The sequence below is a fragment of the Lampetra planeri genome, chromosome 37 (genome assembly GCF_965212315.1).
Source record: "Lampetra planeri chromosome 37, kcLamPlan1.2.h2, whole genome shotgun sequence".
NCBI lineage: Eukaryota > Metazoa > Chordata > Hyperoartia > Petromyzontiformes > Petromyzontidae > Lampetra > Lampetra planeri.
The window spans coordinates 6,368,815-6,388,727 of NC_136143.1; the positions used below are offsets into that span (position 1 = coordinate 6,368,815).

The 19,913-nt window shown below is 51.8% G+C and overlaps 1 protein-coding gene across 2 annotated transcripts in view; it reads right to left on the reverse strand.

Annotated features, from left to right (window-relative positions):
- Nucleotides 1-479: 479 nt before the first annotated feature.
- The window catches only part of SPPL3 (signal peptide peptidase like 3), a 78,811-nt gene continuing 59,377 nt past the window's right edge, over nucleotides 480-19,913 (reverse strand). The window contains exons 3-11 of one of the 2 annotated variants that reach the window (XM_078611898.1): nucleotides 18,974-19,077; nucleotides 15,667-15,786; nucleotides 13,732-13,810; nucleotides 7,212-7,324; nucleotides 5,236-5,342; nucleotides 4,275-4,435; nucleotides 2,837-3,024; nucleotides 1,578-1,687; nucleotides 480-659 (exon numbers count right to left, since the gene is read on the reverse strand). In XM_078611898.1, coding sequence (XP_078468024.1) covers nucleotides 588-659; nucleotides 1,578-1,687; nucleotides 2,837-3,024; nucleotides 4,275-4,435; nucleotides 5,236-5,342; nucleotides 7,212-7,324; nucleotides 13,732-13,810; nucleotides 15,667-15,786; nucleotides 18,974-19,077 — 1,054 coding nt within the window. In that variant the 3' untranslated portion in view covers nucleotides 480-587. The remainder of the gene's footprint in view (nucleotides 660-1,577; nucleotides 1,688-2,836; nucleotides 3,025-4,274; nucleotides 4,436-5,235; nucleotides 5,343-7,211; nucleotides 7,325-13,731; nucleotides 13,811-15,666; nucleotides 15,787-18,973; nucleotides 19,078-19,913) is intronic. The other variant, XM_078611899.1, reaches the window with a different exon arrangement.

Here is a 19,913-nt window from a genome sequence, read left to right on the forward strand (position 1 = left end):
GTGACACACAGACGGCGCCGTGCATGCGACGGTGCAGTGGAGGGTCGAATTGGAGAAGCCACAAGGGTGGCCACGAACGCTCCGTGATCGACGGTGCCCGGACAGGGGCGGGGGGGGGCGTCGGTCAAAATGGGGTCCCTTTTTTTCATTCTTATTTCGCGTGAGAAAAAAAATAACAACGAAGCAATAAATAGAAACGATAAAAAAAAACGACTGGTGGAAGGAAATACAAACGGTACAAAATAAACTGGAAAACGTAACTAAACAGAACTTCCAAACCAATGGGTTGTGCACGTCAGTTATGGTCCGAAGGAGCTCGAGGTTTGGTTGGGCATTGTGGGTGTGGCAGAGTAAGTGGACAAATAAATTCAGCACGACTTTCTTGACCAATGCCACCGGCCCGAGGAGTATGGGGCTAGCGGTCGGGCTAGCGGGCGGTCTAGCGGTCGGGCTAGCGGTCGGGCACTGCTGGAGGGGAGACAGTCCAGGCCTTGGCGCTGTGTGCGTGCTGACATTCGGGGGCTCCGGGTTGGGCAGGGCGATGGCCGGCGCTGGCAGCATTCCGGGACGGGGTAACGCAGCTCCCATCATACGTCGAGAAACTTGGAGCCGCCGTTCTTGGCTTGGAAGGGCTCGGACCACATGCGTCGCAAGTCGCCCTGGACAGCAAACAGCCACGCGCAAGCGCGGATGGGTGTTAGGTGCTGCACATGAGCATCGTATCATTGTTGATGAAAAAATGTTTTTAAACAAAGTGAGATTTCTGTACTGCAACGCTACTTTTCTGCACGCCAGCCAATCACCTTGCAAAAGGTCTTGTGCGGCGCCAACGTGCTCTCGAATTGGCAACGAGCGGAAGTTCACGTACGTGTTATGTAGGAACGAAACATTCCTTCCGCTGCTCTTGACATTTAACAGGGGGGGGGGGGGGGGGGGGTGGTGGTGTGGGGGAGCCCGGGAAAAATGACCGAGCGGAAATTACCCCTCAAGTCACTTCGCAGAAGCCGCCCGCCAGAAACGCTCGGCGGTGGCGCTACTGTGCCCGAGCGGGAAAGCTTTTTCAAGAGGGGGGGAGGGGGGGGGGGGGTGGCGTCGGGGGGGAGGGATGGAATTTCACTTGGGCCCAGCACGAGTTGGAGAGAGACTGTTACCATCCCCCCACCGGTGTTCCCAGGGCCATGCCTCCCAGAGCTAAAATGTGCTACATGAACCCTTCCCCAATTCCGACGACGTACGTCGACATCATCAGTTTCTCTTCCGATTTCGTTCAATAGAAATAAAAAAATAAAACAACTTCATCGGTACGCCTTCAGGGTCGGATGACGTACCGAAGATCCCACAAGGTCATGCGGGAGGGCGTGGCACAGTTTGGCGCCAGCTATCGCAGAGTGCAGCAAGCCTTCGGCACTTGACGTAGCCTCAAAGTGCACCTAAGCCTGGCGCGTGCGCCATGGTAACGTCGCCAACAACAACAGCAGCTGTTGCTGTTGTTGTTGTTGAGTGTGTGCGTTGTTGTTGTGCGTGCGTTGTTGTTGTGCGTGCGTTGTTGTGTGTGCGTCCAGAGTGAGAGCAGTCACCTTGAGATAGGCCATCGTGAGCAGCGGCAGCAGCGTGAAGGGCACCAGGTAGAGCAGTGCGGGCTGGGCGGCCCGGTGGATGCGGGACGCGATGGTGGCCGTCAGGAGACCTGAACACCACCCCCCCACCACCAACCCAGCCACGCACACAGAGGCCACCGGACACGCACGCACACCGAGACAATGATCCGACGATTGACAGGGCGTCCCCTGGAAAAATACACTCAATCGCCCACGTGTGTACAAGTGGTAGGGAGCGGTAGTGTAGCGGTCAGTGCGCTACGCTACGAACCCGGTCACCTGAGTTGGATTCCCGCTGAAAACCAATAATAGTGGCGAATATTTTAACCGGTCCTGAGCCTCGACTCAACCTCTAATGAGTACCTGGTGCGGTGTGTAAACATCGCCACTAGGGAGACAAAGGCGGTCGGGCGTGGTGCCGGACACCCACTCCCTGGTGTGACGTGCCGGCCTTCATTAGGCACCCGCTAACAGTACTTGCCCCAACAGTCTGTTAAGCGCCGCGGGCGCTCCCCAACATGCGATGCGGCCGGTGGTTGTTTGCCGAACGACGCGTCTGGACACAGAGGGCTCGCGATTGGTGGTGCGATGCCGTGACTCGCCCGGCTCGGCCAATGGGGGCGCGCGTCGAGTGCGCCAACGGAGAGTTCGCGGGAAGGTAATGGCGTGGCTGCCTCTCGATTGGCTGGATTCCGACACGCCCACCCAACCGCTCAGCGAGGCAGCTCCCTTGAGACCGTTAGCCGATGTCGCGATGCGCTCTGGGCTAGACTGGCCCTTCAATGGAAAGGCGCTCCCCCGAGGTGCTCTGGAGCACTGCTCATCGAACGCAAGCCCGCACAGCATGCTAAGTGCGTATTTGGGAGTAATCACTAAGAGAGAAAGAGAGGGTTGAGTAAAACATTTTGGACAGAACAGTGACCCACCAATTATGCCCGTCATTAAAGCCAAATAAATCTAGCGGGAGACGGGCAGCACGGGTCATGAAACGCGACTGACGAGAGATGGGAGACGACTTCACAGCGGAGAGGAGACCGAGGTAACAGAAGAGAAGCAGGGAGGAAGACAGCGGGAAACGCGGTAGCGGCGAAACGACATCGCAGAGTTCAGAAGCCGCGAATGAACAGGAGCAACTGGGGGAGAGGAGAGCGATGGGGAGACAAGCAGCAGTTGGAAGTTTCAGGCTGGCAACAGCAGCAGCAGCAGCAGCATCCACTGTTGGCTTCGAGCGGCGTTACCGATGAAGTATCCGATGAGGGTGCAGTGGAAGTAGGAGACACGCTGCATGCGGCTGGGGAACGCTGCGTCTGGGTCCACGCCGTTCGCCTGCTTCTTGTAGTTGTCGTAGCGCAGCACGAAGCACAGCAGCAGCCCGGGCATCACGATGTCGCCGATGCCCAGCATGGAGAAGTGGCTTCCGCTCGAACTGAGCACGCGCACACGCACGGAGATGCCACGTGAAGAAAACTAAACTAAACTATCTTCTTGACAGACCTGTTCTTCACCTGAGGATGGCTGCTTGCGTTGTGGCCGAAACGTCGTGAGAATTATTTTATTATGTTTTATTTTTATTATTTTATTATTACCATTCTACGTGACTTTACCGAAAGAACCAAGAAGATGAATCCCTGCAGTCACGAAAGCTTTAAATCGAAATAAACTAAACTATTTTTTATTTTACCAGGGAAGGCCCACTGACCTGGCTATCACAAATGATCGTTCAACGAAGTGGCTTATCATGTAGAAATTTATAGCACCCAAATACTCTTAATGTATGTTGATTCTAAATGTGGAGGGAAAAACCCAGAGGATACGGATAAAAATCCACACGACCACGGGGAGAGAGAATGCAAACTCCAAATATAGAGGCATCAGAATCCGAATCGAACCCACGACCTCCTGTAAACCAGGTGAGGTAGTTAACATCTCGCCACCATAGCGCCCAAGTCTGCTGTGAGCCGGCACTGCTTAGGTGTTGGGTTCGAATCCAGACTTAAGTCGCCTATGATTAACCAGGGTTGTCAAGCGTGGTGCGTTAATGATCTCGGCTCAGTAGTCATTGACTGTACAATTAACCCCCTTATTACACTGCATTCGCTACTGCACTTAATTTCACTGAATTTCAGGCCCAAGGATTAAAATATCAGGTCGAACGTAACGCGACGAGCATTTCCCTCGGGCAGAGTTGGCGGGAAAATAGCCGCCCCGTTCTCCATGAACCGGAGGTCACGTGAACGGATCTCAGAGGCAGCTCTGTGGTATTCCACTTCAAGGGGCTGTTGTCAAACACTACGGAGTCGCGCGCGTCGCTCCGTGGGCGAGATCTTAACGGATTCTTTGTCTCATCTGGTCCAACCCATGTGAGACTAGGCTCTAAGGAAAGCTGTCTCGGGTGTGGACCAATCAACTTCAAGGACATTGCACATTATCAGAGTTATGTTTTTTGTTTGCATTATGACTGCAGGTATTGTGGTCTATGCAAATATGACTCCTTGTAAAAAAGGTGTCCGTTTTGTTGCCAGACAGAAGGGTAAAAAAAAACAATTATCAAAAAAAACGAATTGTACTTGCGTCCAATTTCAATAAATCAATCCGCGCTGCCCATCAATGCTGCTCCCCCCAACCCCCCCAACCACCTCCCTCCCCCACAACCCCCAACCACCACCCCGCCCCCACCTGGGGAAGACGAGCTTTCCGGGCAGCGAGAGGCGGGGGCCATCACGCCCTCCCTGCGGGAAGTGCAGCTTGCGCGACAGCACGTCGATGGGGTTGTCCGCCGGCTGCGTGGCCACCTTCACCATCACGTTGCTGCTGAAGATGTACGCGGAGAAGAACACCTGCTCGCACGCACACACACACACACACAAGACAAAGATCCCCCATTAAAGCCTTGTTGGGGCAAGTGCTGTTAGTGGAGTAGCGCCAATGAAGGCCGGCACGGTACAGCGCCACGCTCGACCGCCTTTGTCTACCGAGTGGCGATGTTTACACACCGCACCGGGTACTCGAACTGGGGTTGTTGGGTTTGTAGTGTAGAGCGCTAACCGTTGGGCGCCATGCACAGGCACACGAGTCGCTACGTCACTCAATTGGGACCATACGTTGGGACTCTTGATACAAGCACCTCTGTTGCCCACGTCAGCAATTGTTTCTTGCTGTGGTTGTCCTACCTGATGACGGACGCTTGTGTTGCGCCCGAAACGTCGTGATTTAATTTATTTTATACCTACGTGACTTTACCGAAAGAACCAAAAGGTATGCGTAGCAATCATCGGACCCTTACTACTGGCAAAACTAATGCTTCAGCTGTCCCTCTAGCAAATGGGACTAACCGTGGTTTGGAGTTCCCGCCTGGTTAAACTACGTCGTTCCTCGGGTTCATATTTCACGATATATGATATATTACATTATATTTCACGGTGTGGCGATTGTCGCGATATCAGCTACATGGCCAACTTTCGCCGACACGCCTCTACTGAAAGAGACAAGCCGCGACGACAATTAACAGACCTCGACCAATCACGAAAAATCGCGGTAACGCCTCGTCGGTAGCGGTGCACGAACACGAAAAAATATTCAACGGAGACAATCGACGGGTGTACAGCGGCGTGCTCGCGAGGACACGGGAGGGTCGTACCCAGAAGACGTCGTAGATGAGCAGGCCGGAGAGCAGCAGGCAGGACACCTTGAGGCTGGGCAGTCGCACGAACGCGATCATCGCGACGCACAGGCCCATCGCTAGTGCTGCGCACGCAGACGCACGGGCGCAAAGGGAAGAAGAGGCATTCGCATCACCCCGACTCTCATGAGCAGGGCTGCCATAAAAGCTCGCATGCTGTGCAAAGGTTTATGTTACCATGAAGAGACATGATGGCAGATTTATTTTCACACACCTCCCCGTGTTTACGGTGTGTTGTTTAAAAGAACGTTTTGTATCTTTTTGGAAAAAGTGCAGTTGTTTCCGTAGTGCACTATGAATCCCGTGCTTTGTGTTTCGACTCCTCCTGGCGAGGGCGATCATCAGTGGCGAGTGATATCAGAACGGGTCCTGGACCGCACCCCACCCATACTAACCCACACTGACCAGCAAGGTCAAGTATATGGTCAAATAACCCACACGACTCTATGCTGTGTTACCACTATGATTTGATATTCATAGTGTAGATTACCCGAATGATTATACATCAGTGTGAATACTGGTAGGAACCTCCTGGTTACACCAGCCCACAGGGGATTGTTGTGTCCGTCGTGCAGGGAGGGGCTGGGTGGGGAGAGAGGGGCTGGGTGGGGAGGGTAGGGCGGGGTGGGAGGAATGGGGTTGGGTGGGGAGGGGCTGGTCACCCCGTGGTGCCCTTATAAAACTCAACATTTAACCTACACACGCCGGCTTGTGCCCGCCCTCACAGTCGGGCATATTTGCGGAATACACTACGCCGCCGTTGACCCTGGAAATTGACCGAGCAACCAAACGTTACTATCAGCTCCCTCCACAGGAATGTGTTTATTATCACAATGATTGTACACAGTGTTAATTACCCCCATGATTGGATATCACAGTGTAGATTACCACCATGATCAAATATCAGTCTTATAAGATTGGACATCACACTCTTATACCTCACCCCCTCACTCTCTCTTCAGTTCATTTGAGCCACGACCCCGACTGTCCCGGGAGATGTGCGTGGCTCGCGAGCTACCGTTTGGCCGCCCATGGAAACCGAGATTATATTTTCTGCCGCCTGTCAGGCTTAGCAGAATCGCCGCGGAAATTTTACTTTCAGGAAAAACTACTTTCGAGCCAGAGCGTGCGGGTGGGTAGGAGAGGGCCGGGCGAGTGGGAGAAGCGATTTGTTGACATTCCACGCCCTTCATGAAACGGTAGGTCTCACGGCGTTGTCCGTGGACTATTCACGGTGCGTTGCATGTGTTCTTCACAAGTTATGTTTTTAATGGGCTCCCATTCACGGAGTCCACCCGGCCCTGATCTGGTATCACAAAACAGGCGGCTGCCACCACTGTCGGAGTGGTACGCGTCATTAACATCAGCATCATCACCAGCAGCAGCTTTTATAGAATCTTTATCGTCTCAAGCAGCTGTAGTAACAGAAGTACCACCAACAGAATCATTAGCAGCAGCAACAGCATCATCAACATCATTTATTCCTAGCAGCGGCTTTTGTCTAGCCATCGAATAAAGACGATCACTGCATTGTGTGCTTTCAGATGCGCTTCTGTGGCTGTCTGGAATGCTGTTCCTTCCAATATTTGGAAGCCACTGGAGACATGCACTTTGACATCTAAATTTAAAACTCATTTTTTTGGAACTGCTTTTTGTGTTTAGTCTGTTGTCCTTCCAACGCCCCTTCGATTTAGCATGGTCGGCTAGGTATTGTGCTAAAGACGTTCAACATACATACAATCATCATCATCATCAGCAGAAGCATTTGTATTATGTTCATGGCCAAAATCATAATCTCCACCGTGAGGCCATTCGCCTCTAACAGGGAGCGCGGTGCGAGAAAGTTCCCAACGGCCTCTCTCCGTCTCTCGAGAGCGAGAAACGATACCGACAGCACGTGAAAACGACTGCAAACGGCGCACGAAGATCAATACCGTCCATGAGCAACCAGTGTCCGGTGAGCACCCAGATGAGGACGAGGGCGATGGAGAGCGAGAACGAGAGCAGCTCGGCCGTTGTGAAGCGACCGCAGCAGCCAAACGAGATCCTGCGGGGGGGAAGGGGGACAACGCACGGAAGACAACGCGGATTAAATCGGACCCAACTCCGGCGAGCGAGACAACTCAGCTCCGCACGCCAACCCATCTCATCACAACCCAGCGGCGAAGCCACCGAGTGTGCAGGCTGTGCAACTGCACCGGGGCCCAAGGGCGGGAGGGGCTGAGACACCGGGGCTATGAGCAGTGGGGGAAATTGGATTAATGGGTGAAGTGGAGGAGGGGGGGGGGTCCCATTCAAGTCCTTGCAGCAAGGCCCATGCCTACCACGCTATGTCACTGTCCTTCACTGACTGAGTGATACAGCGGCCACATCAAACAGAAGCCCGGTGGAAGTCGCAAGGTTCTTTTTCTGCATTGGGATGTTTAGCACGTTCATCAATGTGCGGGAAGAGAGAATGCGCCAAGAAATGTCACAGTGAAGCAAGCTGCCTTGCCTGCTGCTGCACTGCCATATCGCTTTTCGACACGTTGAGCGTCTCCCACACATGACAAGAGTTTGCGCGTTACACGCCTATTCCACCTATCACAGTGCGGGTTTACAGGCAAACGCCGCCACCGCCACCACGGCTGGCTTTGCTGTCGATACCCGTCTACCGCCAATAACGCTGCGACTGGCGCGCACACACTCGCATAACACTTGCGATTACCGTGTCGACATTTTTGGTTTTTACATTTTCCGCAAGAATGTTGTTTTACTCAACATTTGCTTTCAATTTCGAGAGCCATTAGCTTTCTTTGCATTCATCCGAGTAGGAATTCCGGACTGAGCTAAGCCCAGGATTTAATGTCTCCTTGGCAGGCCGACCTTGAAGAGGCGACAGCTGATATCGGCGGCGCGGGGTCCCGCATACCGATCCGCGTGCGACGCCTCCCCTGACCCATCGCGCGTGCTCCAGTCATCATCATCATCATCAGCAGCAGCAGCATCAGCTATGACCAGTGATGCACTGGCAGATTAAAGACCTCATCTAGCCGTTGCTATCGCTCACGATGTTGCGAAATAACGATCCACAGGGCACCTGCGCACGAGCCGATTTCATTGCTCATCTCTCTCTAGTGGATGTGCTCTGGGAATCGTTCCCTCCTTTGGTGGCCACTCCATTACTCTTCTGCCATTTGTCTCCTCCAGCGACAAAGTCGCACTCGAGTCCGCTCACTTTTGTTAACCGCTCGCAGAGTAATTTTCCTGCGTATGTCATCGAATCCATTCGTTCCTTTTTCTATCTATGAATGTGCATCTCCCCATGCGCAGTCAAGTCTAAGAATTTCGGTAAGATACTGCAATGCCATAATTGCCTCTCTCCACGCTTCTTTGCGCAGTTTTCATGCATTTTTTTTTATTGTAAAAGACCGTGTTTCTGAACGATGTGCACGTCACAGCGGGAAGTACGAAATGATTAAGAACTCTTCGCTCGAGGCCACATTGGTATGCGTTGCGGGCGCACAAGTGTGCGAGCACCAGCACGCTCGATGAAAAACGGCCTCCTGTAAAACGCAGGTCTCAACGGTTTTCAGACCGAAATCTCAAGCAGAGCGAAAAGCGGCCGCACCACAAGAGAGCCACTCGAGTGCATCGATAAAACTCGCCTTTGTATTTGGCAGAAAAGTGACATCTGAAATGACTTCTATGCAACGCTCACGTTGGCCAGGTGGGAAAAACGGGCTGCAGAGTACGGCTCGCGAGTGAATAGCGTGCGATTTCAAGATTCCACGATCCATCATCCCTCCCCGGAGTCAGTAAAATGAGTACCCTTTAGTGGAGAGTCAGCAGCGGCCATCCTTATCGAGGCCTGCGACCATATCATGCCGGAAATCTCTCCTGATCGTGTCAGATCTGAGATGCTACGTAAGGAGGAGCCAATCCTGAATGGTGCGTGGACGAGGAAGCGAGCAGTTGCAGGGCTGCGCCTTCACCGTTACCTTTCGCAAAATCTCCACCGGCTACTCGCAGCATGTCATCCCCTTACACGAGGGCACGCGCACACACACTAATCCCGAATCAAACCGCATCCACCGAAATCGCACATCTCACGCGCAGAGTAATCCGCCCGGCATGAATTAACTGAATAACTCACCCCATGTGGATCTTTTTGACCGCTCAAAAAGAATCGGAAATGTATTTTTTTTAAGAACCATGTAATCTTTTTTTTAAGGGATGATGGGAGATTTGTTTTGACCAGCAGCTGTGCTGGGCTGCTACCAAGGCTGTGTGAATCATCACGCCTGATGCTTTCGAGTCTTAGCCAGATCCACGGGATTACTAGGAGGAGGCAAATGTGGGGAGGAGGGTGGGTGCAGGAAACCATAGCATGCAGTGAGGGTGTGTTAGTCTATGGCGAGAGGCCTTCATAGACGTCTCGCTAACAGCACTTGCCCCAACAGTTTGTTAAGGCTATATGGGGGATCTTTTGTCTTTGGCGGCGAGTGGTAGTGTAACGAGTGGTAGTGTAGCGGCGATCCAGGTTCGATTTCTGCTCATGGCCAACACCAGTGACGATTATCTGAACCAGTCCTCGGGCTCCCCTAGATCGACTCGACCTCAATGAGTACCTGGTACGAGGTGTAAAAACATTGTCACTGGGGAGACAAAGGTGGCTGGGCATGGTGCTGGCCACCCATCCCGTCGTGTGCCGTGTCGTCCTTCATAGGTGCTCACGAACAGCACTTGCCCCAAAAGACCGTTAGAGGCTATACGGGGGGTGGTCTTTGTTGCGCGGCGAGAGACGATTGGAAAAGGTGCAGCCCTGCAGTTGCTTGCCCGTGCCACTGCTGGTGGAAGGGCCTCCACTAAAGGGAGCTCTAGAAAGCCACTCGAGTGGACATTTTGGCCTACTCCTCCATGGAGGCCAGGCGTCTTCCAAGAGACGGGAGTAGCTGTCGATCGACTAACCATGATGCACCCATTCGTACCGCTGGGTGGATAACAAGCGGCGGGGGCGGGGTGGGTGGTGGGGATGGGGCATGATTACGAAAACATGCACGATTGTTTTCGACTGCTGCGCCGGGAGATCAAACCAAAACTGGCGGACCAGTGAGATTGCAAGTCCAGCGGCGCTAATCATTACACCGTGGCAGCGTGTGATGGGTAGTGCACGGTACAGCGTGCGCGGTTGCGAAACACAAGCGAGGGAATTATTACGAAGGTCCCTTGACGGCAACAACAAGAGCCGAGAGTCGCAAATTCTCTGTCACGCAACTGTGAGCGAGAAGAGAGAAAAATGTTAATTTAAGAATCCAGCGCCAAGCGAAGGGACGGACCAAGGAAGGTGTCGGTTCAGCCGGGGGATGAACGGAAAGAGGATGGCGCCTCGCAAGGGATTCATCTCCACCCCATTCACTGTTCGCCGACCAAAATTTTGTAAAGCCACATTCGATCACTTTACATTTGTACGTGAAGAGACATTCATCAGATGAAAAAATTAACCCGTAAAAACAAAGTTTTTCACTATAAATCCTTTATATGCGTGGCATCGGTTTTATTTTATTATTCATTTCTGTTTTTCTTGAGTAAGAGTTTCATTTGTATCACATTGGTATTTTAAATTAAATATAAAAAAAAAAACTTTCTAAAAAGTGGAAAATTTTGGAAAAAAAATTTTCACGAAAATAAATTGTCACGCACAACGAGTCTGTGTGCAAAATGTCAGCTCGATTGGATCACGGGAAGTGGGTTAAAAAACGACCGAAAGATTTGCAAGCAAGCAAGTGAACTTAATATAAAGGATTTAAAAAGTGCATGCAGGCTGGAATTAAATAACGGTCGTGATACTTGGGATTTATAGACAAGAGGGCCTCTTGGGAGCTCAATGCTCCCAGCATGCCTTGCACCATCACATGACATCACCAAAGTGCATTATGGAAAAATCTATCGTGAATAATGTAACATTCGGATGTCAAATTCAATCAGCTGGGTGTCTGGAAAGCATAGGCGTAAAAGATATATTTTGATCAAAGCTAAAGATCTGACAGCACGAGCTCAAATGCCAAGTGCCCAGAAAGAATGGACGCTCGAGTGAGAACGGTGGGGGTTCGAGATGGTGAGCTTCTTGAACCAAGCCAGGTTTTACGCAGCGTTAACTACCTCTCCTTGTAGGTAGAAGGTTGTGGGGTTCAATGCCGACCTTGACGCCGGTATATTTGGAGTTTGCATGTTCTCCCCGTGGTAGCGTGGATTTTTCTCTGGGTCCTCTGGTTTTTTCCTCCATATTTAGAATCAACATGCTTCTTAGGAGTATCTGGCTGCTATAAATGTCCACGTGATGAACCGCTTCGTAGAGCTATCATTTGTGGCCAGGTGGCTTCTGAAAAAGAGCTATATAGCTCAGTGGGATTTACCTAGAAAAATAAAAAAGTAAAAAAATAGTCTCGTTTAAAAAGCCCAGCGGTCACCACACGTGTCACCTAACTATATTGACGGTCAAAATCCCAACCGAGCCCCTTCCTCAGGCTTTGTGTGCGGGTGTACCAGAGCGTGCCACCTTCCAGAAAGCAGGCATTAAAAAGTGCCTCCGATGATGTCCTGTATGACGACAGTCGGCATGATGTCTCTAACATGCATAAGTTCTCTAATCCCTGCGATTGCTCTTTCTGTCTCGCAGTGTTTTCCCAAGCGACGTGGACTCCAGCTCGAGTAGGACACATGCCACGGAAAGGGACGAGAGACAATGGCCAAGGCTCATGACGGAGCGACAAGCCGAAGCAAGAAACGTGCCCGGGAGGGCATCCACCACGGATGTGGAGCGGTGAAAGTCAGCTCGCGTGTGTGTGTGTGCGTGTGCGTGCGGTGCCAGGCAGATTGATGCATCGCAGCAACTTGAGAAAACGGGAATGGCTTGTGGAGGCCTTCATCCAACAGTAGATTTGATCGCGGTCGATGAAACGGTCGCTCTCAAAAAATAAATGAGGTCGTCACGCCGCCGGTGCCCTTTGCCAGCTTTCTGGAGAATTGCAAACGCGCCGTTGACAACGGACTGGTGTAACCATGGTTAATCGGATACCCGTTTCCAACGAGGTTATGAATCTCAATGGGCTAAAGCCTTGTTAAGTGGCATTTATTTTAAAAAAATCTGGATTATGTTTTTTTTTTACCCATCAGGTGTCAGAGATCAGGTTATAATAGATTCCACTGTGATTGTTTAGGCAGGGGGAGCACCCAACCCTTCAAGGAAATACACCTCCCCGACAGCCGCCTTTCAAGTGCAAAGGCAGGGTTAAACGCGTCGCATTGAACGTGTTGCGTTATCAGGGAGAAGAAAAATAAATAAAATGAATCAGAAGAGCGTTACATCTTTATGGGCAAAAATATAGGTCAAGCACTACGGGCGATGATGCAGGAGAGAGGGAGTGTGGGCGGGCGGCGATGAGTGCGAAGGTGTTGGAGTTGGTGATTAGCAACGGTAATTTTTCATAAAATTTACGGGCCACGTGCCGGGAGGAAAACCAATCAGCCACCCCCCCCCACACCCCCAAAATAATCCACAGAAAGGACACGGAACAAACTGGGCCGATGCCCACCACATCTTCCCAACGTACACCGTTTTGAAATTAAATCAACTAAGTGCCGAATGTATAATGTGTCGTTCGCTTTTGTGTTTATTCGCAATTTAGATATCGGTAGGAATTCCCGATTTCCTTGACCACCACGCAAAAATCCTAGCATTAGTGATTTGCGGATGCAATAATTCACCCCAGCCCAGTCATTTAATCAATGGTAATGATTCTGCTCTGCCATTGATAATAATAACACCACCAATTACACTGTGCAGGATCTTCTCAAAAATACACCCGAGTTTTCATTACGTTTCCTAAAATAATACACGTACAACTGGAATTACAGTTTACAAACCACAACGAGTGAGCGCGGCATCCACGCTCACACAAAGACGTGTTTACATGTCTTTGTGTTTACATGATCTAAAACTCCCAAACTTCTTTTGGCAGCTAAAATATCAAGTTGTGTGCATGTATTATTTTAGGAAACAATGTGATGAACATTCGGGAATGTTTTTCTGAAGACCCTGAAATGTTTTAGCCATGGGAATAAATTGAAAAACCCAGAGGAAACCAATGCAAAACAGGGGGGAGTACATTGAAACTCGACAAAGAAAGGCCACCCAAGTGAAACATCAAACCTAGGTTCCTTTATCCTGTAAGGCCACGAATGTTACCGCTGCATCACCCGACCATCTCCACTGCTCACGACCGATGATGATGCTGCTGGTGGTGGTGGTGCTGTAAATAACGTGTTTGTATATGCATAGAATAGATGTTTATTTGACGAATCGCTGCACCGCTGTTGCTGCGAGCGATTCGTACAAAACAGGCAAGGAAGGTTCAAAGGTCGTGCCGGAGCGTGGTTAGCGTGGCGATGGTGTCGGCGATGAGCGACGCTTACTTGTTCTGGGTGGAGCAGGGCCGCGTCAGGTACTGGCACATGGGCAGCAGCAGGAACGCGAACGCGATGGTCGCGAGCACTGCAGAGGGGCGCCGGTCAACAGTGGGTGCACAAAAACACACAAAGACAGACGCGTGCCGTTTAGACCAGGGGAACCGGGCCGCACTGCAGGAGGTGAGCGGTGAGTCCGCGCGTGGCCCGCCCCCATTGTTTTATTCACAACTTCCGTCCGCGCCTCTTTCCCGCGCTGCGCACTTGTCTCAGCCACAGTTTTGGTGAACCCACAAGCTGCTAACCCCTAGTAGCCACAGTGAGTAAAAAACAAACGTCGCTGGAGAGCTTCTTTGAAAAGGGGAAAAGACTCAATGGTGACCCCCCTCCCCCAGGTCCGTGGAAAAATTGTCTTCCACGAAACCGGTCCCTGGTGCCAAAAAGGTACCGCTGGTTTAGACCGACGGGGACGTGCGGAGGGGGGTCCAACCGAACGAGTTGGCGAGCCTGCGGCGCAGACCGCGAGCCACGCGCGCGCCACCACTCGCCACACACGCACGCGGGAGTTTTTGCTGTCGTTTCCGATCGATTTCCTTCATTGCTGTACTTAACCTCGTTCGGTTTTGCCTTCGTCGTTTCGGTGACCCAGGTGAGCCTTGCCAAACGAGACCCATCGCGGATCTCCTCTTGAGTTCTCGCCGCGGTCACACGACATCAAGCGTGACCTTGAATCGGACGTAGACCGCCACTCGGCGAGAGGGCGGCAGGGCAGGCGCGCGGGGGGGGGGGGGTTGAGCCGCAAAACACCGCGGGGGCCATCGGCAGCTCGCGAGTTTAGCGAAGCCGTGAACGGAGGGTGTCTCGTCGCCTGTCGCACGGACGAGACGTGCGTCCCCGAGCAGGTGGGAGGATTATCCCCGAGCGGCGTAATCTCCATCTCGCTCGGGCAATGGTCGAGGAAGAGCCTCGGGGATTATTAATTGCGGTCACTCGAGCGCCGGCTAGGGGGACTCGGGCTTCGGCGAAAGGCAGCGGAGGGCACTCTGGTTGTGTTGACGTATTAAAAAAATAAGATTAACGCTTACACAGGCACTCCTTTATTACCACTTTCCCTGTTGACTTTGTCGAAAAAAAAGTCGGATATATGTTTTAGCGCTTCAGTCGTGTTTTTTATTGCACTGTGGTTAAGGCTGCTTGGCTTGTAATCACAACGTTACGGGTTAAACCCCTGTTGGGAGAGGGAGGGATGGGGGGGGAAGTTGACCCAGCTCATCAGCGTATTGGGATCAATAAAGACACTACCGTTTTGTCGGAAGTCAACGGTAATTTTTTAATTTTTTGTTCTACGTGACTTTACCGAAAGACCCAAAGAATATAAAGTGAACGGTAGCCCGTCTTACAAAGAGAATGACCCCTGCCCTGTGGAAATGGGAATTAACGACGACTGGCTTAGGAGCGCCGACGAAGGTGAAGACGCCAATATGTTTTCGAATTTGTTTTTATTCATGGCGCAAACATTATGAGTTGGTGACAATTCTGTTTAAACCAGGTGAGAACCCGTGTCTGGGTGAACTGGTAAAAACAGCTGTGCCCACGCTCAACGCCTGGAGGAGGTTCAGTTATTTAACATGCATCTGTCCGTTGAGCTCAAAGCCAGCACTGCCATTAGAAACAAGCTGGCGAGCAGGTCCATTAAGGGAGGGGGCCTCAATTTGGCGAGGGGATTTGACTGCACTCACAAGACAGGCGTTTTTGCGAAAACACACAGACATACGCACAACCGGACGCAAGCATTTCGCGCACTTGCTTAAAAGAAATTAGCGAAAAAGGCGCAGCCCTGCAATTGCCCCCATCGGCCGGCTCTCCTGGCACCGAGCACCTCGCCAATGAAGAATCGAGCGAGTGAGCGAGCGAGCGAGCAGCCAGCGGACACCTTTATCTTACCCGCGGTGCAGATGGTGAAGACGACCTGCACCGAGTCGAAGAAGAAGAACATGACGAGCAGCGACACGGACGCGCCGATGGGCAGGAAGAGCGCCTGCGTCGAGTCTATTGTCTGGATGCCTGCAGACAGGGGAGGGGGGGGGCAATAGTGGGGGGCACAGTGGGGAAAGGTGGTGGTGGGTGGAGGGGGAGAGCAGAGTGGAGGGAGAGAGAGAGGAGATAGCAACAGGAGTAGAGAGTGGACACGGAAGACGTTAGTGGCGTAGCATGGCCGACTACCAGGATTAATTATCATTAATCACGAAAATGACAACACAGCTGCTTTGGCTGCTGTGACTTGGGTCGGCGGATATGGCGAGTGCATGGGCGTAGCGAGTCTGGAAAGGGCCCAGGTGTATTTAATCAAATGGGCGCCCCCCCCACACCTCAACGCCCACTACCCCGACCCCCCTTTCTCTCCTTAGCCCAGTGCGCCTTGGCACCTTCGGACCGCGGGGGGCCCTGGTGCAATTGCACCGCCTACACACTCGATAGCGGCGCCACTGACGGGACACGAATGCGCTGTCATCGCAAGGCGCGCGCTGTGCGCTGCAAAAGCAGGATGATGGGGAGACTTGTCGACTCTGTAAAAATCCCCGCGGGAAATCTACCCGGCAAAGCTGTAAGCTTTGTGAAGTCGCTCTTATCTGGATGGTGGCAAGTAATCACAGGAGGGAATGGTCCGAGTTGACTGCGAAGGGCGCGGGCACAGAGCATGACGAAGAACAAACTGCAACTCTCCGCCTGAATTACTCACGCGCACTGCCTCGTAACGGGGAAGGAAAAAAAACTGGGAATAAAGTTGGCTAATGTTTCACATGATGGCCAAACCCTTCGGCAGCAGCGTAGGGAGGAACACCGACTCAAACGATAGAGTTGCCGCCGAGACAGATTCTTCTGATCTAAAGCAGCGTCAATAATGATGGAAACATTGGCGAGGGCGTTTTGTTGTTGTTTTTGTCGTCTTGTGCCATCGCATTAGGGTCCACACCGAAGCTGCTCTAATTTATTTTTCCGAAAAATTAATAGGTTTTTTGACATTTTTAAATGTCTCAATTGTAGCGTCTTACATTTGCACAGAGCCAAACACTGACCGAGATTATGTGCGTCGGTGGGAAGGCAGTTCCTGCCCCATTCTTTTTTAACCCAGTAAACCCACCACCACCTGCGCAGAAAATAATAACCGGCCATTTGGCTTTGGTTCATCAGCTGTTGTGCATCGTGGCTTCGCGTCTTGTATCGCGTAGTGAAATGGATATCCTCTGACTTCACTTTGTATCATTAAAGGGTCCGTCTCACAGCTGTTCAGATAAGTTACCAGCCATGTAACAATGAACCCCCCTCCCACCCTCACGCCCAGTGATTGCAGTGGTCCCTCGGTTTACGATGCCATCGATTAACGATATTTCGACTAACCATCCGCCCTCCCATGGGGTCCCATTGTTTCTATGAGCGATACATTTCAGATTAACGATACGTTGACGATATCACAAGGACCCGCCAATTTCGCCCAAACGGAGCGCTCCTAAGTGGACTAGACAGCAGACCTCAGCCAATCAGCGACGCCCTTTTATGAGCGTTTTGAGAGCAATCGGCTACTAAGACTTTCAGTGTTTAATGTGCGTTGCTTATCGAAACAGCAGAAAAGGCGAATCAATCGCTTATCGCGGTGGAAGGGTACGCGGGCTAACCGCGGCGGCCACGAGGTGGCGCATGCCAATACGTCCCGCGATGATGTCACTTGCTAATCTTTTCGGCTTATTCGCGAATTAGAACCGCGGCTCGGTGACAATGCAGCGAGCGACAGCGGAAAATTAAAAACGCCGGCGTTAATTAAAAACACGCGCGGCGCAAAAACGGGGGAGACAAAGCAAAATCCGTTTCATTACAGATGGAATGAAACGCGATTTTTTTTCTCTTCTTACAATTTTTGGCAAATTTATTCAACCGCGCTTTCAAAGATACACCGCGAATGAAATTGACAACGTCGACGAAAAGATAATTGAAAGAGCATTCGCAGGATGTCACGTTACTTGGGAGGGGAAGTACCGTGGGCAGAGGGTGCGGGGCACGCCGTGCCGCCACAAAAACTCTCTCCGCGTCCACGTTCCGTGACCCTCACGGGAATTGATAATTGTCGCGATGGACTAAGTGACCGGTGGACGGCAGCATGGATGGAGAGACTATTTTCGAGGTGAGAAATCCGGCCGCTGAAGGAGACGTGGGGCAGAGCACGTGAGTGCTTGTGCGGTGTGCGAGTGACCGAGCGAGCGAAGAAGGTGAGTAATTGAGTCAGAGAAGGTGAGAGCGAGCGAGCGTGATTTTTTTTATGGACACCATGTGATGCTCGCAAAATCAGGAAACGCGCTCAGCTCTTTCACTGGTCGACTCAAGCTCTCGTAAACTCTTCATTTGCCCGTATAACCCAAGGGGCAAATGCTTTACCGTTCCTCCCGCAAAAGTGGCGATGCCAGCAGAGAAAGCGACTCGCAATTCAAAGGTTCGGGGGTTTCAAGTGCCGCTTGGGTGTCTTACTCGGCCCACCACATCACCCTTCGTGCAACACCTTTGTCAATCCACTGCTGGATGAAAGCCTCGCCATGCCGCATCGGTCGTTAGAACATGCTGGGCAGTGGGTTAATGGTGAATGGGTGGTAGTGGGGGGGGAGAGGTGGAAGGCCAGACCGATTCCGATAGCATTCTGCTACTGATATTAGCCGTGGTTGAGATAAAAATTCAGGTCGCCGGGTTTTTTTTTTGCCGAGTGTGCTGCTACCACTTACGCCAACGGTTTGGCTACGTATGGTGTGAAATAAGTTCACATACGTACATCATCTCCTTGTCCCGTGATGACTCGATGTCATATGTAGCAAAGATAAACAAACTAAAAGGCAGCTCTCACGAGGAGCTATTTTTACCTCCATCTGACCCATTCCTCTGCGCAACCGCTCGTCCGGCGTGGCGCTGCGTTTACGTTCCGTGCGAACGCCACGAATAAAACGGCACCACTCGCACCACTGGACCACTGGGGCCCGCGGGTCACGACGCGTGCGCATGAACGCGCAGTCACACGGGGCGGTGGGGGGTTAACCACGACGGCCTCCCTGCCGTGGTTGACACGAGGACCCCCGCACCAGCAGGTCGTCCGTGGCACGGCATTTTTTTCGGATGCTCGCGATTGCTCGCGGCTGCACGCCGATGCACCCGGTTGCTTGTGGTTATTTCCCAGTGTGTACGCGCGACGTGGAATGTTTTGCGCGAAGCATACGCTGCGTACTGTTGTTGGTGCTCGACGCCCCCGTGCAGTTGGGAGAGTGACCGCCGCCCTCTTTGTCCTTCTCTCCGGGGCCCGGCTCATCCATGTTTAGGGACCTGCCGGTGGAGAGGCGGCGGCACGGGAGAGACAGTGACACAGACGCTCCATTAACAAATGCAAATGCTCAGGCTTAAACAGATGCAGCAGTGAAGTGTGATGGATGAGTGGGGGCTGTCAAAGCAATGAGCAGGCAGTGTTGAGATTCAGGTCGAGTCTGGACTTCAGCCGCCTGTGATTACACCGAGCGCTCAAGTTGAGCGAGTTGATGGTCGCAGGTCCATCGCCCCGACTTCTGGCACTGATGCTCTGCTAACAGTCGTATGCACAAGCTGACGCTTAAACAAACTTGCAATGAAGTGGCGGCACGGCCCAGGTGTCAGAGCTGTGAGTCAGCACAGGTGAGATCGTGGGATAGAATCCTTGAGTTTCAGGCGCACTGTGATTATACCAGGTGATGAAATGCAGCAAGTGGATAGCCTCGGCTCCATCACCTAGTGACTGCAGTATTAACATCTGTATCAACAGCAGCAGAGCTGTTGTGAGTGCGCAAATGTATGCCTTGTCTTATGAACATGATGTACACCAAATAGAAAAATTAAACTAAATAATCTATAATATATTTTTCCAGGTAAGGCCCACTTGATTTATATAGCTTATTTTCAGAAGTGACCTGGCCACAAATGATAGCACAACGAAGTGGCTTATCACGTGAAAATGTATAGCAACCAAACACTTTAAATGCATGTTTATAAATGTGGAGGTGAGAAAAATCCACGTGATCATGGGGAGAACATGCAAACTCCAAATGTACAGGTGAAAGGGTTTGGGATATAACCCACGACCTCTTCCATACCAAGCGAGGAAAATTAACATCTCGCCACCGTGGCATCCT